Source organism: Haliaeetus leucocephalus, unplaced genomic scaffold, assembly GCF_000737465.1.
Source record: "Haliaeetus leucocephalus isolate CR32 unplaced genomic scaffold, Haliaeetus_leucocephalus-4.0 Scaffold3, whole genome shotgun sequence".
NCBI classification, from domain to species: domain Eukaryota; kingdom Metazoa; phylum Chordata; class Aves; order Accipitriformes; family Accipitridae; genus Haliaeetus; species Haliaeetus leucocephalus.
Window position 1 is genome coordinate 458,669 of NW_010972439.1, and position 24,418 is coordinate 483,086.

General features: G+C 39.4%; 1 protein-coding gene across 3 annotated transcripts in view; it reads right to left on the minus strand.

The window, feature by feature from the left end:
- FHOD3 (formin homology 2 domain containing 3) overlaps nucleotides 1-24,418 on the minus strand; it is a 387,204-nt gene that overhangs the window by 323,679 nt on the left and 39,107 nt on the right. For all 3 annotated transcript variants that reach the window (XM_010573877.1, XM_010573894.1, XM_010573885.1), the window contains exon 3: nucleotides 9,745-9,809. In XM_010573877.1, the coding sequence (XP_010572179.1) occupies nucleotides 9,745-9,809 (65 nt within the window). The remainder of the gene's footprint in view (nucleotides 1-9,744; nucleotides 9,810-24,418) is intronic.

Genomic DNA, 24,418 nt, shown 5'->3' on the forward strand with positions numbered 1-24,418 from the left:
TACACCAGTTTTAGACATTCTGAAGTTATAACTGGCCCTTAAACCTGAAGTGAAATCCTTGTCAACAGCCACGAGGAGAAATAAACCCGCAGACACAATTTTTTTTTTTTTTTTTTTTAAAGCACAGTTTACCAACATACTCCTCTTCATGTTTTAATAGTAAGACCAGAGCTAAATATTTAATGTCTGAAAGGTTAAAAGAAACCTGATACATAACTTCATACATACCAGACTCATCTCAAATGGCTAAATATGAATTGACACGGCTTATGATATCCTACCACTTACAATAGCGTGCTGCTCAGTCACAGTAACTTCTGCTGGGGTTTTAAATTAAGAGGTTGTAACTTTATCCCTCTGGAGCCTAAATTTTTATGTCCCTTGTTGAGTCTTAAGCAGGAAAAGGGAGACTTAAAGGAGCTGTTATCATTATTAAAATACAGGCGCTGTACAAAAAAACAAACAAATGAACAAAAAAACAGCCAAGAAAAACAAGAAAAAGGCAGCTCACGATTAAAAGTAACACTTGAAGACATGAAAAGTTGTGAAATAAACAGGGTATACAAATTTTGCTATATGCTAAAACTCCACTCTTTTTGCAGGGCTTCCACTCAAAAGCATTACATGTAATGGATTCATTCTGAAGAGAAGAGAAGCCTCCTTTCTGTAGTAGCATGACCCCTTGCTCTATGAACTAACACCACTTCTGCTCTTTTATTACACTAGAAGTACATTATAGAAAAATAAACATCACTAATCCAGTTCTTTCTCTACCCAAGAATTCTGGGAACTGGAGAGCCACAACTTGCATTACAGCCACTTCCAGGATCATTATGCAGCTCCTTAAATTTCAGCAAATCCAGAGCTAAAATCTACAGCTGGGCAAGATGAAGAATGTCACATTTCTAAACACAAAAGCTAGTAGACAAAAAATATACATTTAATGTTAATGCAGTCTTTAGTATACACGCTTACAGACTGTTGGCAAGTCAAAGCAAATTTTGTCCACGCATCTTGGAACATCTCAGGGAGACAGAAACTATATTTACCCTAATTCCACTTGGGCAAAATCAGCACCCCTCTGCCTTCCTTACAAACATGGCTAAATCACTGGCAGGGTTGAGAATGACATCCCAAAGAAATACCAACATTTCCTATTCCAAACGCACAGCTTTTTAGTAGCAGCTCCTAATTTCTCTTCCATAGTTCAGGTGCTTAATTTTATTTTATTCTAACAAGTTTTGCAGGGTAAAGCTTAAAACAGGCCTGAGTGGTACATGGTTTCAAGAGAACTAATCTGAAAACAATTCATTTGTTTGGTTTGTATCTTCTGTACAGAACAGGTTTAGATGGAGGCAGGAAACAAATAATTCTCTTCTTTTCTGAGTGTAACACTAATTCATTTGAAGATGTTTAATATAAGCTTAACTTTTTTCTCATAGTTAAGGTCTTGAACATGCTGTGCTTCAGTCTACAGCAAAATGAGTTTAACTGTCTGAACACAGACCGTAAGAGTAAGAACTGCATTGTCTGTCAATACAAATATCTATAAAGTGGAAAGTGCAAATGGCTAAAAAGGGAAACTACATGAAAACTAACAACAGCTACTGATGTAAGAGGTTGCATTAAATTTGTTATTTTATTTTAAGGAAACTACACTAACTCCTACACGCTTAATGAAACTTAGGATACCCCCTTAAAAATTTGGGGACTGTTATGATGAAGTAAAAGCAATTTTGTCACATTATACCTAGCTATACAGCAGTAATGATTTCTATAGATTCCTACCATAGCAGGATGGCTAAAGCCACCCCTCAGCAAACTACACAAGTCCCAGCCAAGTGAGAGAGTCACGAGCTGTGATTTGGGAGAGACTGATGCCCAGATAACCCCCAAGGTGAGAAAAGGGCCGCATTAAGTACAAGCGATGCTGAAGGGGAGCTTCGCACCTCAACGTGGACCTGCAAAATCCCAGTTAGGCAGCAGCATCAGTAGCAGAACAAGCTAATGAGGTTGCCTTGATCATGGAGTTTCGCAGCTTTGAAATTGATGTGATTCTTCTCCAACACCCACCCCCCCACCTGCTGCACACACACACACAGACTTCTTGAAACATTTAACCACAAAGACCTTCCACAGGTCACGGAGGACCAGCCTCGGCAACATCTCCTCTAGAATCGCAACAGGATCATCTAGAGACAATTCCTAGGTTGTGCTTATTTATTTATTGGGCAAGTATTTCTCAAAAATCTAATTGAAGAACATGGAAGCTGTTATAAAATGCCTAAATCATCTATTGAATTAATCAATTATTTGCTTGCTTTTCTTTAAAAAAACAAACAAACAAAAAAACACACCAAAAAAAAATCCAACCAAAGCCACAAAGACCTCATCATAGTAGATACTACTGTTGTTACCAGATATTTCCAGAGGGGTCTATTTTTGGCATCCTTTATGAGCAGTTATGAACAGTTTAGAATGGTACAAAATTCTTCTCACTCATCTCAGAGGTTAAATTTACAATGCCTGTTTCTCTTTAGATTACAAAAAGGTGTTAAACCTAGTCCTAACAATAGCAACATGACTCTTTTAGACATGAAGTTTTAGAAACTGCAATTGCAGTATACTCCAGTAATTCCAAGTTAATTTGGTAATTAACTTAGTCCTCCTTTTTTGTGAAATTTTATTCATCAGTGGATGTACAGTATTTTCAAAGCACTGGGCAGATGGTAATATGCAAAGAATAAAAGCATTATTAGATTTTGTTAGAATTTTTGGATCTTCAAAAGGACATGTGGTTAGACTGCATGAAAAAATACACTTTCAAAAAAAGTCCAAATATCAGTAATATGTTACTTCATAATTCTTTTTAAAAATATCTGAAACAAGTCTAAATGGGCTTGTGTTGGGAGGTAGGAAGCAAAGTATCATACTACTTATTTTCCTTCCTGGCTTTATGAGGAGATGATTTCCTTTAAGGTGCCACTGAAGATGATTGAGGATTTATGCTTATTTGGAAACAAGATTTGTTTTAAATCTCATTGGTTTAAGAGTCAAAAGTAGATTCCTTCTCCCTTACCAAGTTTTACACATTGTAATAAAAGGGAATTATTATGGAAATCTAAGTTGCCAGAAAAAAAAGTCAGAAAGAGGATATCCCAATTCAAAAACATTTCACTCTATTTCTGCAGTTCTTCCCAGTGCAAGTCAAGTCAGATAAGCTTTCACATTTTAACACAAAGCTTCCCAAGATGAGAAAAGCATCCCACTAGCACGCTCCACAGCAGTCCTTTCAAACCTGGGACAAGCCCTTTTAAAGCAGGAATCCACCACTTTAAAGCAACAACCACTGCTAATGGAGGCTTTATCTGCTCTACAGCTTCTTAGTCCTTCTTGCTGCAAAACCTATTTTATGGATTGTAATTGACATTAAATACGCAGAGACAAATCTTGGAAATTTCCCTGCTTTGTCTCAAAACACCTTCTGAAATCCTACGGGACCAGCGCAGAGGTTTCTCAGTGAGATCACGGAAGGCAAATCACAGGTTACGGGGAAGTACCGTGGTTCATCCCCACAAAGGAGGCCGACTAAACGCATGCATGAGGAGTACAACAGAAGTCTAACATTTCAGTTTAAAGAGGTGTACATTTTTAGAGCAAAACCACAAGTTATTTATACAGATAGACTTTCACAAAGCAATCTGATCTGGGAACCAGGGGATTTTACTTAGAGCATCTGTGTTCCACATTCGCAGGAAAGAAAATTTAAATAATCCTAAAAAAGCTGAAAAGGGTATTTTTATCACAGACTTTGCAGCTATTTCATGTTTCAGTCAAATTGAAAGAGAGCTGAACCAGATATCTCCAATCTCATCTGGAAGAAGGGCCCAGAACTGTGTGCACTGTCTTAAATAGAACTCAAATTATTCTATTTAAAAAAGCCTAACCCTTAAAAAAAAAATCCCCCCCAAGCTCTGGCATTCCTTTTCACATTTTTTCAATTTGTGTGATGTCAGTTTACATCTAATAAACATGTTGTTTATTATCTTCATTTAAGCCAGGACTTTTACCAAGTTACAGCAAGAGTCATAGGAAGCACATCATGATTACAAATCCATAACGCATGCAGGATCCTTGTGCAGCACCATTAAATCCATTAATCACTGTCTTTTCTGTCCCAATTATGCTAAGAAGATATTTGATAAGGCAATTTAAACTCACCTCTCTCTCTCTCCTGTTACCATCAGCACAAAGAAGGCAAAACCACAGCACTTCCAACAAATTCTCAAGGCACCTCTTTTTTTCCTCTTTAAATTAAATCCGAATTGGTTGCACGTTTTGCTGAACTGCTAATGCTCTCCACATGTTCCCTCCCTCAAACTGAAAATGTTTTCTATTAGGAATGCCTAACACTGAACAGAAAACTGTAATATGCCCTTCAAACAACCCAAAGTACCTCTCTTTCTTGAGACTTTCATTGGAACATATCAATCACTACTTGCCCAAATGAAGAGCTCACAGTGAGTGCCACAATTAAGCTTCCTTTAGAAAAGCTTTTTAATTAGACTCTTTCTCTTAGTGTATTCAGAAACTCCCTTACCAAAAGAAAGCTGTTTATTTTAAATTCAATAAGTTACTCCCTTTAAAAAAAAATAATGAGAAAGTTTTAAAGTATGAGCTAGAGGAGCTTCAGTGTCCATGGCTATGAGAACTTTACTCCCGCACTCAGCACACTGCAAACACACTTACACCAGACAGAAGCAATAGGATAATGATATTTCTAGGGAGAAGCACCTCAAGCAAGACAGTACCAATAACATGGGTTGTAGGCACAAGCTTAACTCTGCCCTCAGAGAATGAAATACAACATGGTTTCACATTTCCTTAACCAGAATCGTACTGGTTTTTCTACACTTGGATACCATACTCATAAGAGGACAAACCATGTTTTTTCCCCATTTCTGTCCATGTATCTTAACTTCTCTGCAACAAAGTGCCAGATACAGTTATAGACTCAAGACATGACTTTATCTTCATGAAAGCACTGTGGTTCCACTGGGGAGGAACTTGCATCTCAAGCACCTGGACGGACAGGTCTTACCAGAAGGTTCAATAGATGCATAAATAGTTGCGGAACCTAATCATATCTGCTGTAATACATGCAACAAGTCCACATAATGGATAACAGAAGGGAAAACTGTACACGGAAAAAAAGGACTAGCTGCATACTTCAGCCATTACAGGACAAATAAAAACAGCTGCCTTCTACTAGCCTCCTAGGTACAACTAGCTTACAGCTTCCCCCAGGTGTCCCAGAACAAGAGGAGCTCAAGAAGGTATTTACGGCTACATTTCATAAAAGACACCAAGAGTGAGAGCACATCAAAAAGACAATCCAAAGAGCTGTGTGGAAAGGCTGGATTATTGGTGCTAAGGCCGCTGATTAAAGCAGATGCCCTAATAACAGGGGCTGGAAACAGCCGCTGTGCGGCACGGCAGCTCTCGTGTCGCGTACGTGGGAATAATCCACTGCTGAGCACCCACGGAAGATGAGGAATGGCAGGCGCGCTGTACATCACTTAGCACCGTGCTCTGGTAAGTCCGCAACTGCCCATGTGCAAAAGCCAATAGAACAGTATTATAAAATGGTTATAATGACTAGTAGTGAAGCTCTATTATATGTTTAGCAAGACTCTTGCAATAATACACTTGCACACCGTTTAGGGACCTCGCTAGATCCAGCTAGCAAACGTAATACACACAAATATCTACGCAAATTATTTTTAATGGATAGACGGACAAAAGAAAGGCTTTGCATGAATACAGGAAGGAGCTATAACCATACAAAAACTCAATTTTATAATGCAAAACATTTTAAATAACCGATTGAGGGTTGGGGGGGTGTTTGGATTTTTTTAGATAATAAACTGACACAAAGGAGAAGTAAAATTTAAAATGCACCTTGCAACATTTGCTGACCTTGCAAGCTACGGTAGTATGAGCAATCCCAGGCCAATACATGTATTCAGAATTACATCAACCTTTGTTATTTGCATTCTTCTTGTATTACATTGTATTAACACCTGAAGGTTATGTCAAACTTCTTTTGGCAGCATCATTCTAAATCATTGCCATGGGTCCCTCTCCAAACCTCATTCTCCGTATTGAGGGCAAGACTCCTGATTCCCCATCACAGGCATAAGCATTTTAAAAGAGGACATGGGACTCTCTTGGGCTAGATACTGTGTCCAGATATGCAAGAGTAAATGGTGCCTTTTCTCTCACAGACCACCTCAGGTTTTGAGAGAAAACTACCAAGAAGCAACAGACAGACAAATGCTGCAGCCGCAAACAGAGCTGTCTGAGCAAGGACACTACGAATAAACCAAGTCACTCTCCAGGAAGAGTGGAGCTTTTAAAGATCTTTAAAACTTCACTGTCAAAGAGTTGTCCTGACTAAAACCTTCCATTTATTTTCAGGGGCTAAAGTTTTTGGCACTGTTGGTGTTCACCCTGTAAAGCTACACCCTCATTTACATTGGACTTTATCAAGGCTTCAGCTGAGCCCTGTAATTGTTAAATACATACAAATTAAAATTACATTAAGACACAACTAAATACAAACAAGGAAAAGTCATTCAGCTGCCAAAAATACCAGAAAGACTTTTCCCACAGGGTATTAACTCACAATAACTCTAATTTGAAAAAAAGGTCAGATTTGACAGATTGTGGAAAATAAAACAAAACAAAACACCAATTCACATTGTGATTTAAGGATTGGTCTTCCTCCATTAAGGGCTTTTAACATTGACAAATACAAAAGTACATCTATAATTTTCAATCAGTTATGTTCTATGAACAAAACTGGTTTCAGCAATAAGTCTTTTGATATAAAAAACCCATTGTAAATATTGCAGTTTGTATTAAAAAAACCCTAATTTTTTTTTAAATTACCTTTTAATTAGTTCTGACAGTTTAATCAGAATCAAGGCAAAATGGGAAAAGAAGTAGAATGATATTCAAAAGAAAATGTGTTCCTCCATGATGAAAGTCCTTAGTGTGAACATAAGACAAGAATGCAAATTGAGAGAATAATTTAAAAAAAAAGTATTAATGCATTGAGTGAGATGCTTAAGAGTGACTGGTATGCAATAGGGCAGAAAATACCACTCATTAACAACTTCCGCACTCATGTTAGTAAGCTTTATTCCTTCCCTGCCCTGCTTAAAAGCAAAAAACCCCACCCCATTTGACATGGGACTTGCTAAAGCTTCCCAAGTCTCATAAAATATTGGCCTGTAGTCAATACATCCTCTGACACTAAAGCCAGATGAATTCCCCAGAGATTTGAAGTCACTAATGATGGAAAACTTTATCTGGACATCTGAACATAAACACTTGTGTACTTCCCACAATTTAAAAGTACATGTTAGGGAGAAGAAAAAAAAATATTGGTCCAACCTCCAAATGGGAGAGTTTAAGACAGAAAAGCTATTTCTTTACACCACTCAGCTCTTCAGAGCAAAGTAAAACCTTGAACGCAAGGACGACAGGAGGCTCTGTCGCAAGGGAACTACAGAACTAACCACATCTTCTCAGAAAGCAGTCCTAGATATCTACTGGGGACTTTGCAGAGTCAGTAACATTGCTAACCACAGCGCTTTCCAAGGATATTGTGAGGACCGAAAGAAAACAGCCAAAGCAAGATGGTTTTATTCCACATAACACCATCTCAGATTGCTCTAGCTCCTAGCTTCTACTCCAAACATGTCATACATCTTTTAACCTCTAAACCTAATGCTTATATTTGAAAAAAGAACTTAACAGGCAGCTGATGTGAAAGTACGAGCAAGACAAAGAAAAGTACCCACTGTGCCAGTGAAACAACCCTCCCCTTCTGTGACAAGTTTAACTGCCAGGCACAGGTCACCAAACAAGGCCAGTATTAAGAACTGCAGAGTGTCCCTGACTCTTCCCAAGTATCCCATACCAAAAAATAAGACACATTCGATATGTAGAAATGAAAAAGAAAAGAAGAAAGAAGAAACTACATTACATCAAGCTATGGGCTGAAACAAAAACTTACCCTAAAAATCTAAACTTCAGCAGGGGGGTTGGAAATTAGAACCAGATCTTGCGTTTGGCTTTTGTGCCTATAACGAACCAAGCCAAAAATCCATATCCAAACACACCTCTGCTCTAGGAGCTTGAAATCTGGACTCAAGTTTTGCAGCCTGGCTTCCTCTGTACTCACCACTGAATGCATCACCCCTGCCAGAGAGTAACAGCACCTGACAAAGGAACATGCTTTCATACAGAAACAATTAAAATACACGCACATTAATACACCTAATTGCCCACAGTGAGCTTGAACGCAAGCAGACAACAACAAAGCAGCCACGCATGGAAGCTCAGAGCCTGGTGCGCTCCAATTCCTCGATGGCTGCGTTCTGAACAAAAATTTTTACATGAAAATTGTTTTTATAAAACCTCAATCCAGGAAACATACGAAATCTTGTCTTGCTGCACTGGTCTGTTTTGCCAAATATATTCCCAGACCTAACAAGAACAAGCTTCTCCAAGCTGTTCTTAATTTTATTCGCATTTATAAAATCAGCCTAGACTTTGCAGCATCTCTGTTTCTCCCCTAATACTTAACGCGTAGGCTCGCTCTACTGTAGTTCCTGAAGTCAACTGCAGTAGAGGAGAATCTGTTCCTGCATGAGGCAGCCTAGAGTTTGCTCTCAATGGGAGGTATTTGAGGAATTCTGTAGGTTGCTTATGCTCAGTTCAAATTCCCAGAAAGGCCGTTTCATAATGCATCCTGGGGGCAGGGGAAAGAAGTTTAGTTGTATTTAAAGCCTGAACCCTCCAACAGCAGCAGCACTGTGGAAATAAGACAAAAATTTTACATTCTCTTCCTGCTTTTAAGGAAAATACCTGTATTTCAATGCTTCAGCTGTGATCCCTTGAAGCAAGACCAACAACAAGCTAAACATGTTAGGGTGCTGAATCTGCTATGAAGAAGTTGAAAACGAAACAGGTGACTGGCACATATATACAGGATTTTTTATTTTTTTTTAAACCAGCCACCCATAACATTTACCATAACGTCACCAGAACATGAGCATTAGCTTTGCCCCTAACACTCAGCAGAACACTCTGCAGAACGCTGAAGAACATATTAACGCCATCACAGCACATCAGCGTTTGTTTATGCAACCTTAAAAGCTCTTATGACACGCACATTATGACTTTCATTAGACTTTTCCTCATGACAGCATTGTTTTAACCAGGGTTTTTAAGACACTGACACTGTGATAATGACAAATACACGGCCAAGATCTGCAACATGTGAAGTAATAAACATTACATACTATTAAAACGCAGTAGTGAGCTGTCAGCCAACAATTCGTCAGATCCCCTTCCCAATTCAGAACACAGTCCTCTCCAGGCACACACAAAGGCTGTGGCAAGACGGATAATCCAAGATCTCCAAAGCACCCCCAACCATCACACTTCACTGTCAAATGCTATACTTCCCTGGGCTGTTTAACGCACTTTGGGGGTAATGGAATTAACACAACCTAATTTTAGCACGCAACAAACAGAACAAAGAAATCAATTTATTGGCCATTATCCTCAACTTGGAACACAGCGAGTCCGATTCATACTGCCCAGATTTGCTTCTCAGAGATCAATTCTGTTTATTTTTCTCTTTCAGGCATGTGCAACTTCACTTACCAATGCAGGCATGGACTCTCACCGACAGCTGGGTCCTCAGAATTATACTATGCTTCTTGCCCCTCCTAAAAAAAGAAGAGAATAAAAATATATAAAGGTGTAGAGAGGAGGTAGAGGAGTTAGGAGTGAAGTTGAGCCTAGGAAAAAAGGGTAGGGGGTGAGGGAAGGCATTATGAGTTATGCCTTTTTTTCTCATCATCCAACTATTTTAATTACTTAAATTAATTTTCCACAAGTCAAGCCTGTTTTGCCTACGACAGTAACTGGTAAGTGTTCTCCCTGTCTTTATCTCAATCTACAAGTTTTTTTCATCTTATTTTCCCCCTCTTCTGTTGAGGACAAGGAGCAAGAACGCGGCCGGTGGGCATCTGGCCAAGGTCAATCCACCACAATGACTCTCTAGAAATCCATATTAGAGAACTACCAAGTGATGAACACACATTTGAATTTTCACAAAAATATTTTAAAGCTAAGTATAGTTAAGCATTAAAAGAAAACGCAAGGTCAAACAAGAGGGTGCTTACACTTTCACAAATCTGCTTGTGTACCCTAATCAGTCTTTAAAGCACAAAGATAGATGTGTTTTTCAAGCAAAGAGGCAAAACTGAGTCCTCCTTCACTCTGGCTCTCAGCTCCATCCTGGTCTTAAACAGAATGACTTTATCTTTCTGTCAGCTATCTAGCTGCTACATTCCTCGTTTTTCAGACAAATTAATATTAGCTGAATTTCTTCAATCTGGACAAGAGCACTGTTCTTGATTTCTAGGTGCTACAACTGCAAACTGGCACCTGGACACAGCCAGCACCTTGCCTCTGCCCCCAAACCTTCTCACCTGATGGAAGGTGGGAGGGCAAGAAAAGCCAAACATCTTTTCCATTTGTACAGCAGCGTATTCTCCCTCTTTTCTCTGAAACTAAAGATGCAATTCCTGGACAAGCGGCTCTAAGTGGCCCTGCTTGAGCAGGGAGGGTGGACCAGATGACCTCCAGAGGACTCTTTCAGCCTCAGCCATTCTGTGATTCCATGAATTTATCGTGGGAAAACATGCAAGAAGCAAAACTGGTTTTAGAACACACTCAGATGCAGCTTAGTTCGTGTCACGCGAACCCTAGACCCACTTCTATATAGGAGTTAGAGGCAAATGCAAAACCAGCACAACCTTCCTCAGTTATATACTTTATGACTCTGCTGAGAGATTTCGGGGCCAAACCCTTCACATAGACACTCAGCAGAATTTTCCACTGGCTTTAAGTTAATTAGAGCAAACCTGCTATTTTCCAGATAAAAAAGGTTCTTCCCCATCTTATTGTTTTCCTGCCCACAATTGTTTTGAGTAACAAAAATATTTTTCATTACTTTCAACGAAAAAAGAACATATTATATCATCTCCCTGAAAAAGTTTGCAGGGCAAGGCAGGGCAGTGAAGTAGTGACAGATATTTTCAGAAAAATATTGCTCCTAGAAGAATATAGGAAAAAAAGCACATTAAGAAACTGAAAAAAGTGGTTAACATGGAACTGTGTACCTGCTAATAGAGGACTTAGTCCCAGTTTCAGAATGGCAACCTTTCTCTATAGATTAAAAAAAAAAAAAATTAAAAATTCCAACTTTAAATGAAATTGCTCTTTAATGGGTCTGCTTGAACATCATTAGGACAAAGTGGGGAAAGCATGAACCTTCTCTTAATACTTCTGAAGTGCCAAACAACAACATGCTATTCCCCCGCCAAGAGTGGCCTGCAGTCTGGATTTTAAAGTTTCCTGGAGCAGTCCCAGGTTTAGGACTGACTCTTTGCCCACCTAAACTGCTCCTGCCATTCTGGTTGGACACAGCCTTTGCCCGTACTCACGTCCTGCGGATTTTTAACAGCTGTCCCTTCGCACAGGGGTGCCAGGACTCCTCTGGAATACTTAATTTGCAAAGGTAGTGAGGAGTCTTTGACAGGGTACCAAATTTAAAATACCAATACTAGCATCGCTCGTTGATCTATCACCTCGCTTAGACAAGAGTCATTATACTCTTACTAGGGTACACTGTAATTATTTGAAAGACAATAAAAGATTTCTAAACCTCTCCCCCTCCATTAGTACTTGAGACAAAAGGAAGAATTCTCTCCTATGGAAACAAAAGAGGAACAGCTCAGGGATTAGGGTCTCCATCTGGGACAAGGACAAACCCCCTTTCAATTTCCCTCTTGCCACAGCTTCCCTGCACAGTTGTGCTCAAGTAAGGCCAGGCCACAGAGGTGTCAACGTGCCAGATCAAAAGCCAGACCTCAGCGACTCTGAGGGTTTGAGCTTAGTTTCTCCTACGCCTTGCATCCCCCATCTGCAAAACAGGGACCGCGGCAGCTGCCCATCTCCTGCTTCTGTAGGAGTCAGGTCGTGTCCAGCCTTTACACGTTGCTGTTATTTAAGCACCACACAGTCTTCACAGGAGGTCTGTACAAGTGATTTTAAAGAGTGTATAGATTAAAAAAATAGTAGGTGTGAGGACCGAAATCAACAGCCGTTTATTATTATTTTTTTCACAATCTAATTTTTAAGTAGCTGTAAATGTTCTCTCTGCATCAAACACTTCAGCAGAAGATCATGTCTTCAAAAATAAGGAGATGAAGCATAGCAACAAAGGCTCCTAGTTAAACAGGTCTCAAAAAGCAAATTTACCTTTTTTTTTCTTTTTTTTTTTTACTTCTTAAAAATCAATTGTTGACTTACAGGGAGAGGTTTCCAGCAGAAGAAAGCACAATGTATTTGCTACCGAAAGGAAAGCACGGCCACTCTGCCTGCCGTGGCCTCACAAGTGGTGGTGGGAGCAAATGGTCGACTTACTCGGGACCAGCCGCCGCTTCAGCACGGGGAGAACGTTGAGGCACTTCTCAGACCTTCACTGAGCAAGGAACACCAGCAGACTCACCCTGGGTTTTGCAAGCCCTGCCAACCCGTATCACCCATAGGTATGCCTTCCACTCTGTGTTCTTCATATAATTTCTCTTCTCTGACCATTTTGTGATCGTATTTTTTGCTCTTCTGAGACTACAGGATGTGGGGGACTTAAAACTTTCAGATAAGCACCAGCTAGACATCCTCTATAGCACTGGAACAGCAGGTAAAGCAACATAATAATGGTATAGAAGAGTCGGTACCTATCTGACTATTAAAGTAAGCCCAAGATCCTTGGGCTCCATAACCAGGCTGACTAGGAAAGAATAAAAACATACTGCAGTCTGAGCTGTGCAAAGCTGTCTGCGAAGACCTCTGTCAACGGCCGTAGAATGGGACAGACAAGGCATCTGCGTTAAAAAGGTTTCAAAAATATCCTGAAAAAAAAATTATTTCAAACGAACAGTCTTCATTTATTAAAACCAAAACCTAGGCATGTAACAAAGCCTGTAATCTACTCTTAACTAAGGCTTGTAGTTTTCTTGGTGTGACTTTTTAAAAAACAGTGTATGTTCTAGTGAGTGCAACTGGCTAGTATTTATTAAAAAAAAGCCAAGAAGTATTTAATAGAGTTAATTTAATAGCTGCAATTTAACAGCAGTAGAGTAGGTCAATTTCACATATTGTGCTGACATCACATTCTGTTGACATCTATGTTGATATCAGAATCATTATTGCTACTAGATTAACTTCTAGTCTTTGGAGTTACCAAGACACAGAATGTTTCAACTTCTCCAGTAAGTTATTGTAAATAAATACACGCCAACAGCTCACTGAGTGCCTGTCTTCTGCAATATAAATGCTTTGTCATTGTTTATGTATATATTACAAATAGTTTCACTCAATTATATATTTCCAAGACTTAATTTATATGACATTTTGAAAATACTACCTAAATTGGTTGTCTATAATAGTTATTTGTTCCAAAGTAAAGCCTATGTTTGAGCCTAGCAATTCCTTGACCAGAAGAGAAATACTGAGAATGTTACGTTAAGGAGAAAAAACAAAGGAAGAAAGACAAAAAAAGAACGACCAACGAAACAAAAACACAGCACACACACAGTTTTCCTCTTAATGTTTCAAGGAAACTTTGAAAGGCATTTTTATGGGAGTCTATTTTACTAGGACACAGACATCCCTCCTCCTCAGACCTATACTAAAGAGTTGCTGGTATCAAAAATGGGCTTTTTATGTAAATATCCAATTACAATTCATTATCATTATTAGCAAGGAAGACCACAGTCACTTCCTTGTCAAAGTTCATCTTTGTAAGACAGGGGAATGCATCAATTAATATACGTTTTCTATATCAATGTTTCCTTTTTTTTTCCTGATGAACCTTTCTTTCAGGACAGGCAACCATTCAAACTTCCTAAAATTTTGCTAAAGACCTAGATATTTCAATTCAATAAATTTAGTTTGTTTTAAAACTTCCATGCTTCTGAAAACACATTATCATTTAAAAGCAAAGTAGAAAATTACTTTTCAAGCTTTATTAACGATTAATGTCTCAATAAAAGATCTTTAGATCGAAGGTGTTAATTGTGCAAAAGGTCATGCTACACCCTTCTGGGCTTCTGTTTTGCTTTCTACATAATACTTGACAACCATGGAAAAAACCACAGCTTTATAGCACAGCCGCGGATAAGCTGCAAGGGTTTTAATAACACACTCTAGGAACATAGTTGGATGTCAAGCAAACTTACTATTCTTCATTATACTCACTCAAAAAAAATCTGCAGCATGGACACCTGAATCATCAAAAGGCCCTCACAAGCAGCAGCAAAGTATGCTGCTAGAAGCCATGATTTTAGTTCACGAACAACTTGGGGCCATTCAATTAATGTAGATAGAGACAGAGCGTCTAAGCTCTACTCTTTGCTAGGGTCTGTACGTTCTTCCATTTTTGAAATATTTAATATACGAAAACTTAGCCCTGTAATGACAAACTTGGATCTGAATCTTCCATGATGTGCTACATACATTCATACGGCTGGCTATCAGCAAACAAGTGAAACCCCCCCCAACTCTATGATCTAGAATTTGGATTATACCACTAAGCCAACCACAACGGTGTCTGGATTTTATGTGATACATCTTGTTGGGGTGATTTTGTTTTGTTTTTTAAAAAAAATACTAAATTTAAAAAATAATACTAAACAATCATACCCTACCCTCACAGCAGTTTTATACTAGCATATTCCCACAACCCAACCCTCACTTTACTCTGTTCCAAGCAAGGATTTCATCCTTTAAGATTAGTGTTATCAGTCAGTTCTAGATAGGGATAATTCTTGAGGGTAACTCAGAGAGAAAAGTAATACGCTGTGCTAGTAAGGACAATTACACAAAACCTCTGAAAACCGGAGCAGTTTGTGCATGCGTGTATGTGTTTTGGTTTTTAAACTAAGAGGTATCATTTCCTTTAGATCCCAGCGGTGCTTCTGGTAAGACAGCCTAGACATGGTGGAAAACAAGTTCTAAAAGATTCAATTTAAATTGGCAACAGCAGTAAAGGGAGTCTAAGTCTGGAGGTCCAGAGCACGGACCTTATCTTTCCCATTGCCCCACGACACTGGGCTAACGGCACAGCTTACGTCTTCCTCGCCCTGCTTCCGAGGAGCACTGTAAAGAGCAATCGGCTCACAGTTGCAGCCTGCGTGTAACTTGTGAAACTCCACATAAAAACCTACGTGTTAGATAAAGGTTTGCCCTCTTCAGTTTCACCAAATCAGGGATAATAAAGGTGAAATCAGATACTGGCAAACAGTATAGGCACCTTGCATTTTTATTAGTTTCAATTGCTATTAGACAGGAAGGTTTCCCACCCCCCAGCCTTCAACACACACACACACCCCGCTCAGTCTTTCACACTGTTACTATGTTCAATATCAGTAAATCAATCACAGCAAGGCCAACTCTGAACCAGGTGGTATCAGATCAGCCAGGCATCTGTTTACCTTGCCCCAAGCCTCTCTTGAAATATCAGATATTTTCATTGTCCTTCATGACCGCTAGCAAAGCAAACACAACAGGTTACTGAGTCAAGCTAAACTAACACCGTGGGCTGTTGTCTCTCTATCCCAAAGAGGGCATAGGCTGGATGAAAACTGAACTCAACTTAGTAACATTGAAAAGATTTTCAGACTCGGCCAGCATTTAAAGCCAGCCTAACCTGACGACTTATCCTATAAAAATTTTGCATCTACTTCTACCTGATGCAACAACCTAACCGTTATGAAAACCTAACGCAAATGCTGCTCTTCATGGAAAGCTTTCAAAGCACACATGCACCACACAGCTTCACGTTTTGTTACAGCCTCTCATAGCACTCAGGTTTCTTGGTGGACCATCAACCTTCTCCAATAATCACATCCGTGTTTTTTTCCAAGAGGAGCAGCTTAATAAGAACAACATCCAACAACAATCCCTAAGCTCAAGTAGGAGCCACTGATTCCCACAAGAGAAACCTGGACAATAACATGCCACCAGAAGCAAATGTGTGGCAACAGGCACACTCTGAAGTGCATTATTTTTGCAACTGGCTCCCACATTTTCATTTCAGCACCTATGTATTTCCATCTTCGCTTGCATGCACCTTTCAGGGAATGGAAAACGCTTCTGCAATGGGGTATTGCCTCACAGTCAGTCGCTTTGTAGCTTAAGGTACTCCACATCAGCAGTGGAAAACAAGTAATTCCTTGTTGAACACATAAGAGATGAAATTTTTGCCAGAGTTCACTTGAGCCTATCAGATTTTCCCTGAAAAAGATCTGCAAGCCAGCACACACACAATAACCAAAGTGTTTCTTAACCTGCTATTAATCAGACAGCATAAATCATAAGTTTTGATTTCAGTGTTGTTAAGATAGGGTTTGACTGCAGTTTCAATATGATATGCTTCGCCATTCGACTGCAGATTCAACAGATGCCAAAAAAATCCTGACACTCAAAAAAAAAAAAAAAAAAAAAAGTTGTGTAAAAGCCAAGTCTTTTGAGAGGGAGCAAGAGCACACTCGTGCATGGAGAGAGGAGTTAAGAATCTCTCTGAAAGTCACCCACAAATCTTACCCAAACAAATAACCTTTTTGAAGTTCTTCACAGATCATCATCCAATGATCCAAGTATCATGTTCAAGTTCATGTTATTCTCATTGAGTAATGGAAACAAAGGAGCTCAGGAAATAAATAATTACAAAAACAGTCTTTTAAATGCTAAGATTCACCTCCAACACACTTCAAATGACTGACAGCACTGGTAACCCATTCTGGTACATGACAGGCAGTTGGAGGCAAACACACACTCATCTTCAAATGAAGTCAGTGGACTTTCCTTTCCTACCTCAGTTTTTCCATCTAAAAACTTCGCGTGAAGTCAGAATGTGTCCGCATCCTGTTCTTGCAATACACTTGCGAGTCATCTGATTGTTTAACATAGTTGTTTTATTCAGAGCATTCCTGGACCATAACACATTTACTAAAGTAACAATCATTTAAACAAGAGTGGATAAAAATACGTAAACAGAGACTCTTCAGATGCCTGAATACATATATATAAATAAATAATTAAAACTTGACTAATTCAGTAGAAATTAATCCCAACAGCATATTCCCTAAAGAAAAACTGGGCAGGCAAAATCTTGAAAATTATTAGTGTAAGCAACAGTATGCAAAGGAACAAAGTATGCTGAGACTTGTACAGGTTTTTTTCTCCTGTAAATTATTCCAATATGTTCTGTGTTTGCCAACATGAATTTAAAAATTAACTACCTCATTCCCTACTAACAACCTATATACCATCCAAAAAGTTACACCTGAATGCTGATGAGAGGAAAAGCACCCTGGCTGACACACTCTTATCCCTGTAACTGTGCAAATAAGGACTACATACAGTCACTACAAAGTGTTGGGTTTTTACATCCACCTACTTACTCTTCCCAAGCGTAACATTTACTAGGCAGGGTTTTCATCTTTTTCTTCCTCTTTTTAAATAGAAACAAAATAGGATGGAAGGAGAAGAGGGAAGAAAATGAGAAACTCAAAAGGGTCGAGTGAAACATTCAAGGGATTCACCAAGTATGCATTATAAGCCACATTAATAGTGCCTAATTATTTATTACTAATGTATTCTGAGTACGTGTCAGTAAAAGCCTGGGTGGAGTCTTCTATGTACCTCACCACAAGGCAATGATTTTTGCCAGAAGACAATGAATCACTTTGACACACTGTGAAAAGCAGCAAGTTAAAATGGGGGAACATTTGTTCCATTTGTCCTTTTTGATAGTTTATATGCAAGCAAGCCTCAGAAGCTGGACAATGAGAATCCCCTCCCCACCCTCTTCCCCTACTTTCTGAACCATCATGCTAGTTATTTCTCAGTTGCTAATAGCTCAATTTCCACACACTAAAACAATAACCTTCCAACAGCCCCTAAAATATTTGAGGGCTGACTGCTGCCTTCGCATTCAACAAGTGACCATTTTTCAAGAGCTGTCCTTACTCATGAACAAAGCTGTGTCCCTTCCCACCCCAAAAGTTCAATCCATATGTAATTGTTTTCAGCAGGAAGTTTACCCTGTCATTCTGTGAAACACTGATAGCATGATCAGTTAAATCTTCATCTTAAATGTCTGCATTAAGAAAACACAAACTTTGAGTTGGCAAATGGTGAAGAGATTTACATTAGAAGTGCTATTTTAACAATAATATTGCTTCTGGGTAAAACACAAAAACAGAAGGCTCGTTTCCTCACTTCTAGTTCAACCTTGCGTTGCATTCTTCTGCGGAGATGACACATGACTTGACCAATGCTTTCCAATTCTCAGGTTCTATATTTCCCACCACTGTCAGTAGCTCTCAAACTCTGGCTGCACATTCCTCCCAGGAATCTTTACTCCAGGTAATTTCTGGTCATGTGGTTTTTCTATCACCTCCACTTTGAAGTTCCTGTTACGTTAGGATTTTCATTTTGCACTTGGAGAAGCTGATGCCTTGAAATATCAGGATTGGGGGGGGGGGGGGGGGGGGGGGGGATCAGAACTGAGAACCTACAGGACAAGGGCAGGAAAGAAAGTAAAATAAATTAATCTCCCCCAGCTGGGTCACTTGCTGTTTCCACTTCTTCAGGCAATAGGTCCCTCTGGTGCTCCCACAATTTTGGTTCCAGGAGAACAAAGTGCCAGACCAACTTCATGAGAAGTTCCATAATTGCAGAGCAGAAGCAGACAGCACCTGCACAATCGTTTTCATTCCCATAAAGGCCCCTGCTACCTGACCCAATTCTAAGTTAGAGTACCAAAAGAGAGCTCTAATTTTTTTTTCATAATTATTTATTCATAATTAAAAATAAGCAAAAAAACTGACTTAGTTTGTAAAAAATGGTTTTAATAACTTTTTCATAAATTTTTCCTTCTACTAGAAATCTAACACCTTAAAGAAAAAAACTCTATCTTTCATGATTTTCCAATTTCATTGATGATACTAAAAAGATAACAACCTAAAGAAAAGATTAACCAAAGCGACACAGAACACATTTCAAAGCTATGTCCTACTGGCTTAATTGGCCAATTAAGGTCTTTCTCAGAATGTGATCAGTTTAACATGACTCGGCAAGAACTATTTTAAAACTGTCTGACTTTGCAGTAGAACATGCATGCTTGTATGTAAGTACATAAAAATAAATTTTTCTTTGCATTGATCAACATACTTCTTTGGGTCCCTTTCTGCTTTTTGGAAGTTTTCCATTAGCATCATATTTGGCAAGGGCTCCTTCATAACTTCTCATACAAGTTCTTAAATATAACACACTGCCCTCGGGCCACTCACTTCTCCATATTAATTCTATTTAGGAAATTGGCTTTGCATTTATTGCTGGGCCATCAATGCTTTTGCTAGCGAGCACAATTACTGAGCAGCACACATGAAATAAATTACTATTTTGCTGTACTGCTGTGGTCTTAAACCTGGCAGAAGTCACCAATTTTCACAGCTCTCTTACTGGAGATCCTGGGCTAGTCAGATTTGCAGTGGTTTAAACTGCTAGTTCATAACTGGAGGTTAAATTGGAGACGCTTATTTTTATCAGAAGCGGATTATTACCTTAGTTTAGTCAATGGTAAAACAAACACATACACACCAAGTGCGTAGACAGATGAATTCCCACAGGATAAACAGAGTTTGAGCTTGCTTATACACATCTACTTTGTGTTTACCCCAGGGCAGAAGCACACACACAAATAATTGCTGTGGAATAGGAAGTGTAGTAAATTCACAGCTTTTACTAATTACCCAGCACAAACTCACTCAGCTGCCCACACGCTCAGGGCAATTACACTGCAATACTACACCAGTTTGCAAGCTGCACCAGCAGACAGTGGGTGTGCATGGTGCTGCTGTTGTTCGAGGTTTGGATCCTCAAATGGATGGTTTTACTCGCAACAGGAATCACGTTCAGAGCAGTCCTACAGCGCTTTCTGGCAGCCCTACCTGAAGTCCCGCAGATGATCTGTTTCTGGAGAGAGGAAGGGATTTCCTCCTCGCAAATTGAAGAGAAACACATTTCCAAGCCTCGAGAGCTGCTCACTTAGCTTATAACCTCATCATCGATGAGGAGGGCAGAGAGCAAATGCAGCTATTAAGGAGCTTCAATGTTAATAAAATTAAATGTTTTTAAATAAAACACCTGGCATCAGCTGTTTCTATAAGCTGTTTTCATTTAAGTTTCCATCCTAAAATACTGGACTCCTCAGCTATTTTCACATGTAAACCTGAATGCCAAATTAGACTATCTTTAAAAAAGGTTGTCCTAGGAAAAATCGTAAAAATTATTCACACACTTTTTGGTTTGGCACTGTATTTCGTAGGCAATGGCCTGGGAGAGAGCTAAGCACAACAGTATTTTTTAATACATTTTGCAATGGAAATCATTTTTTAAGAAAAGCACTCATGGCATTCATTTGCCAGCAGTAATCACTAAAATTCAAAAATAGCAAATCTTCAAATGTTTCCACAGATACCTTGGTACAGATGTAGATTTTTCCCTCGACAACACAGAGCTGTGAATAAACTCTGAGGCAAAGTGGGAGAGAAAGAGACACAGCTGTTTTGGTATTGACAGCCACAAGCTATAAAATAATGAGTCAAGCCTAAAAAAAACCAAACCAAAACAAAAAAAAACCACACAGAAAAACACCCTTGCCAAAAAAAAAAAAAACCACCACGAAAAAAAACTCCACAGGACAAAACCAGACTGCAGAATGTTTTAATGTTTGGGATTTGAAGTGCTGTCCCACACCCCAAAAGCCTGCATGAGCTTTTGACGCTACTCACAGATGATGGGGTAAGATGACTGGGTTCCTTCACATTGCACAAGCATCACCTGTAAGAGCTGCCCATGACCCGCCCCAGTCAGGTCCACCAACCACCCAGGCTGTGCTGCCCCAAAACCAAAACCACGTAGAGGGGGAAGAGCTCGTGAAGCAATGACCTGCCTCCTCGTCCAAGTCGTGGAAGGCACCACTATGGATGTTGGCTCCTTCTTGGCTGGAAGGAACATGGCTCAGCTTGGAAGACTGGGGGCACTGGGAAAAAGAGCAAGACCACCTCTGCTTCCCTTTGAAGGGCACGTCAACACGTCGATGAGAGTGAGACTATGCAGCATCTCAACTTTTTTTGTAGGCTACTTGCCTGAAGGTTCTCTTTCTAGACCGGAACAAAGTTGTAAGGTGCATTGAGTGCAGCCCCATTTGATATCCCCAGGCTTCAACTACAGACCACAGATACTGGTGATCGCCGTAATTTCTGCACTGACTGCCGCCCTCCAGCTCCCTCCTGGCCAGCCCACTGAAGCAGGTGAGGACCAGTTCTTTCCACAAGCCCCCACAGGTCTTACATTTTGTCTCATTTGGCGTGAGCAAAGCAGCTTGCAGTCTCTGACCTAGATATATACAGAAGATATTTGCTTCCACACGATCAAGCCAGCTTTAAAGCTGAGAGTACACGAGAAAACAAGCTTTGGTGTGGAGTAAAATTTATTCAAGTTTGCTATTATTTATTCAGATGCTTGTTTTCCAAGTACCTTTTACATTCACACAACAGTCTTCATTCTTTAACTACAAAAGTAGTAGCATTTTACTACTAGTAGGAAAGCTCAATTTGACAACCATCTTCTTCACAAGATACCTTGTCGAGAAGATCCACTGACAAGAAATTCTTCTCATAGCTGGTCAATAATTTCTGTGGTGGAACATTCAAGTGTTAATTGCCTCTATCCTACTTCCAGGGCAGATCCTTCAAAGTCACATGTCTCATTTGTCAGGCTCTATGAAATGCAGGCACATTTGCTTAATTATTCTTGATTACATGCTCTGGAAGTATGAATGCTCAGAGATGCCTTGCCTATTGTTCTGTGGCAGGGAAAGTCTATGGGACCTGTTATTTTATTTCATTTTGCTGTCAAGGAATATCACAAGATAACTACAAAAATTAATTTCTACAGTTCCACCTAAAGATTAATTTCAACATTCTTTCTAATGAATTTTTTCTTTTATAAACAAAGACATTTTATTAGGATTAAAAATTAAGAAGTTAAAAAGCTGCATAAAGTTTTGAAAACATGGGTAGTAACAGCTATTGCCGTCAAACTTTGGAAGGGAGGGAATTAAAAAAGCACCAACATAGCCATCGAGAAAAATCAATGTATTTCATTAGAAATGTGAAAACTTAATCTTTACGGCCATTTATTTTGCAACACTAAAGTTTTAGCTAATCATTCACTTCAAAACATGGATCAATATCTTAGCCTGATACATTATAGACTGGAATACCGCTACCCTGTATAAAGTCTTATACTTGCCAAAATTTACCGTAAACTCTCAGCTATATCACAGCCTGAATATATCTAGACTCAAACCAAAGAGCATGAGAGAAAGCAGGAGGGTCCCACTTCAGGAAACCCTTGAACACACCAGGCTATTCAAGCCTAAGAAGGCCGAGATCAAAAGCAGAAGCATTTGAGTCACTCTGTCACTCAGGCCCACATAGCAACATGTTCCTCTACAGTTCTGAGCCTTTCGGCTCAAAATCTTGCACTGGACAGATGCATGATACGTGACGTATAAAGAGCACCTTAAGCAAAACACAATAAAATCTTCCACACCCCACCTCCTCTAAGTGTGCACCAATTTCCTGAACTAATTCAGTCTTCTTGATAGAAAGAAGCTTGTTTTGACTGGTTTTTTTGTTTGTTTGTTTGTATTTGGGGGTTTTGTTAGGGCTTTTGGTTTGGTGGAGCTTGGGGGTTTTTTTGTTTGTTTGCTTTGTTCCATGTTTTTATTGCGACCATCCATTACATTTCTCAGATTCAGCATTTGGACAGAATACTAACTAAATATCACAGAAATCAAAATATTCAGGTGGACTAATACATTTTTCAAAACATGAGTAAATCATTGCAATAAGCAGTCACAGTCTCTACTGTCTGCAGCAACACCATGACAATCTCTCACAGGCACCTCCCTTATTTTTCTTGCTGTTGGAACTGAGAAACATGGAAACAACATCAAGACAAAACATGGAAAGAAAGCTATCATAAGTTAAGAAAGTTTTCCAACAGTGAACTAATACAAATACACTCTGTTCAAACTAATACAAAATCAACATAGATTCTGCTAGTTGGTAGTACTGCTTCAAGAAATGAGCCACATCATTTTTATTAGACAAAAACGAGGTTAACCTTATAATGCATCCCCAACTTCCCCACGTAAAAAAGTGACGAAAAATTTTCATTCTCACAATTGTGCTAATCAAAGTCTAAGCGGTTAAAAAATACAGTACATAAGCAGGAAAAGAATATTAAAGATCCCTGCCAGACTCCATTGCCTTCAACAGGTTCCAAATCAAGCTTGGAATGAACAGCAGCATCAAGAGGGAAAAGGTCTGGCTTCTAACTTAAATGGGACTCACCTAGCCAAAATGGCTTGGGACAGGGTGTCTAGAAGGAATGCAAAAACATTAGCACTGAAGTGATTTGTCAGAAGTACTTTAAAACAATCTTTCTGCTGAACAGAAGTCTTGAAAACGTATTCCCTCAGGAAATCTCCATTGCTTACAGAGTGCTGTCTGAAGAAACTTTTGTGTTCTGTGATTTAGGACTGCGTTACCTTGTGGGCTATCATTAGGGCCTGTTAAGACATGCCCATAAAAAGAACTTGGGCAATTATATGGTAATTTAAAAACATAAATTTCTTGACAATTCTTGCTCGCTCTATAAAATCTCAAGTAAACAAAGGAAAAGAGCATTACCTGTCACAGGCACCTTAACAAAACAGCCAGCCCACGTAAACTACCTCCACATTACCTCCTTACACAATTAAGCCTCCACAAAGTAACTTCTGTTGAGAGCGGGGGGGGGGGGTGTTTTGCAAAACAAACAAAAAACCCCAACAACAACAAGCAAACAAACCATGAATACATGCCAGACCTGAACAGAAAGGCACTTTTCCTACATGCTCTTACTGATCCAATTCCCGGTTGTGACACCTTCTGCAGGGCCAGCCTCACTGCTTGGCCAACTGTTCATGCTGACTGTCCTCCCAAAAAACAACCATATAAAAACAATCCAATTCTCCTGAATCCCAGAGCTATTCCCAAAGGTGCAAATGGCAGCAGCGAGAGCTGTGGACAGAGGAAGAGAGTCCCATCCCTGTCCATGTTTTGCTCAGTTAGCTCTACAG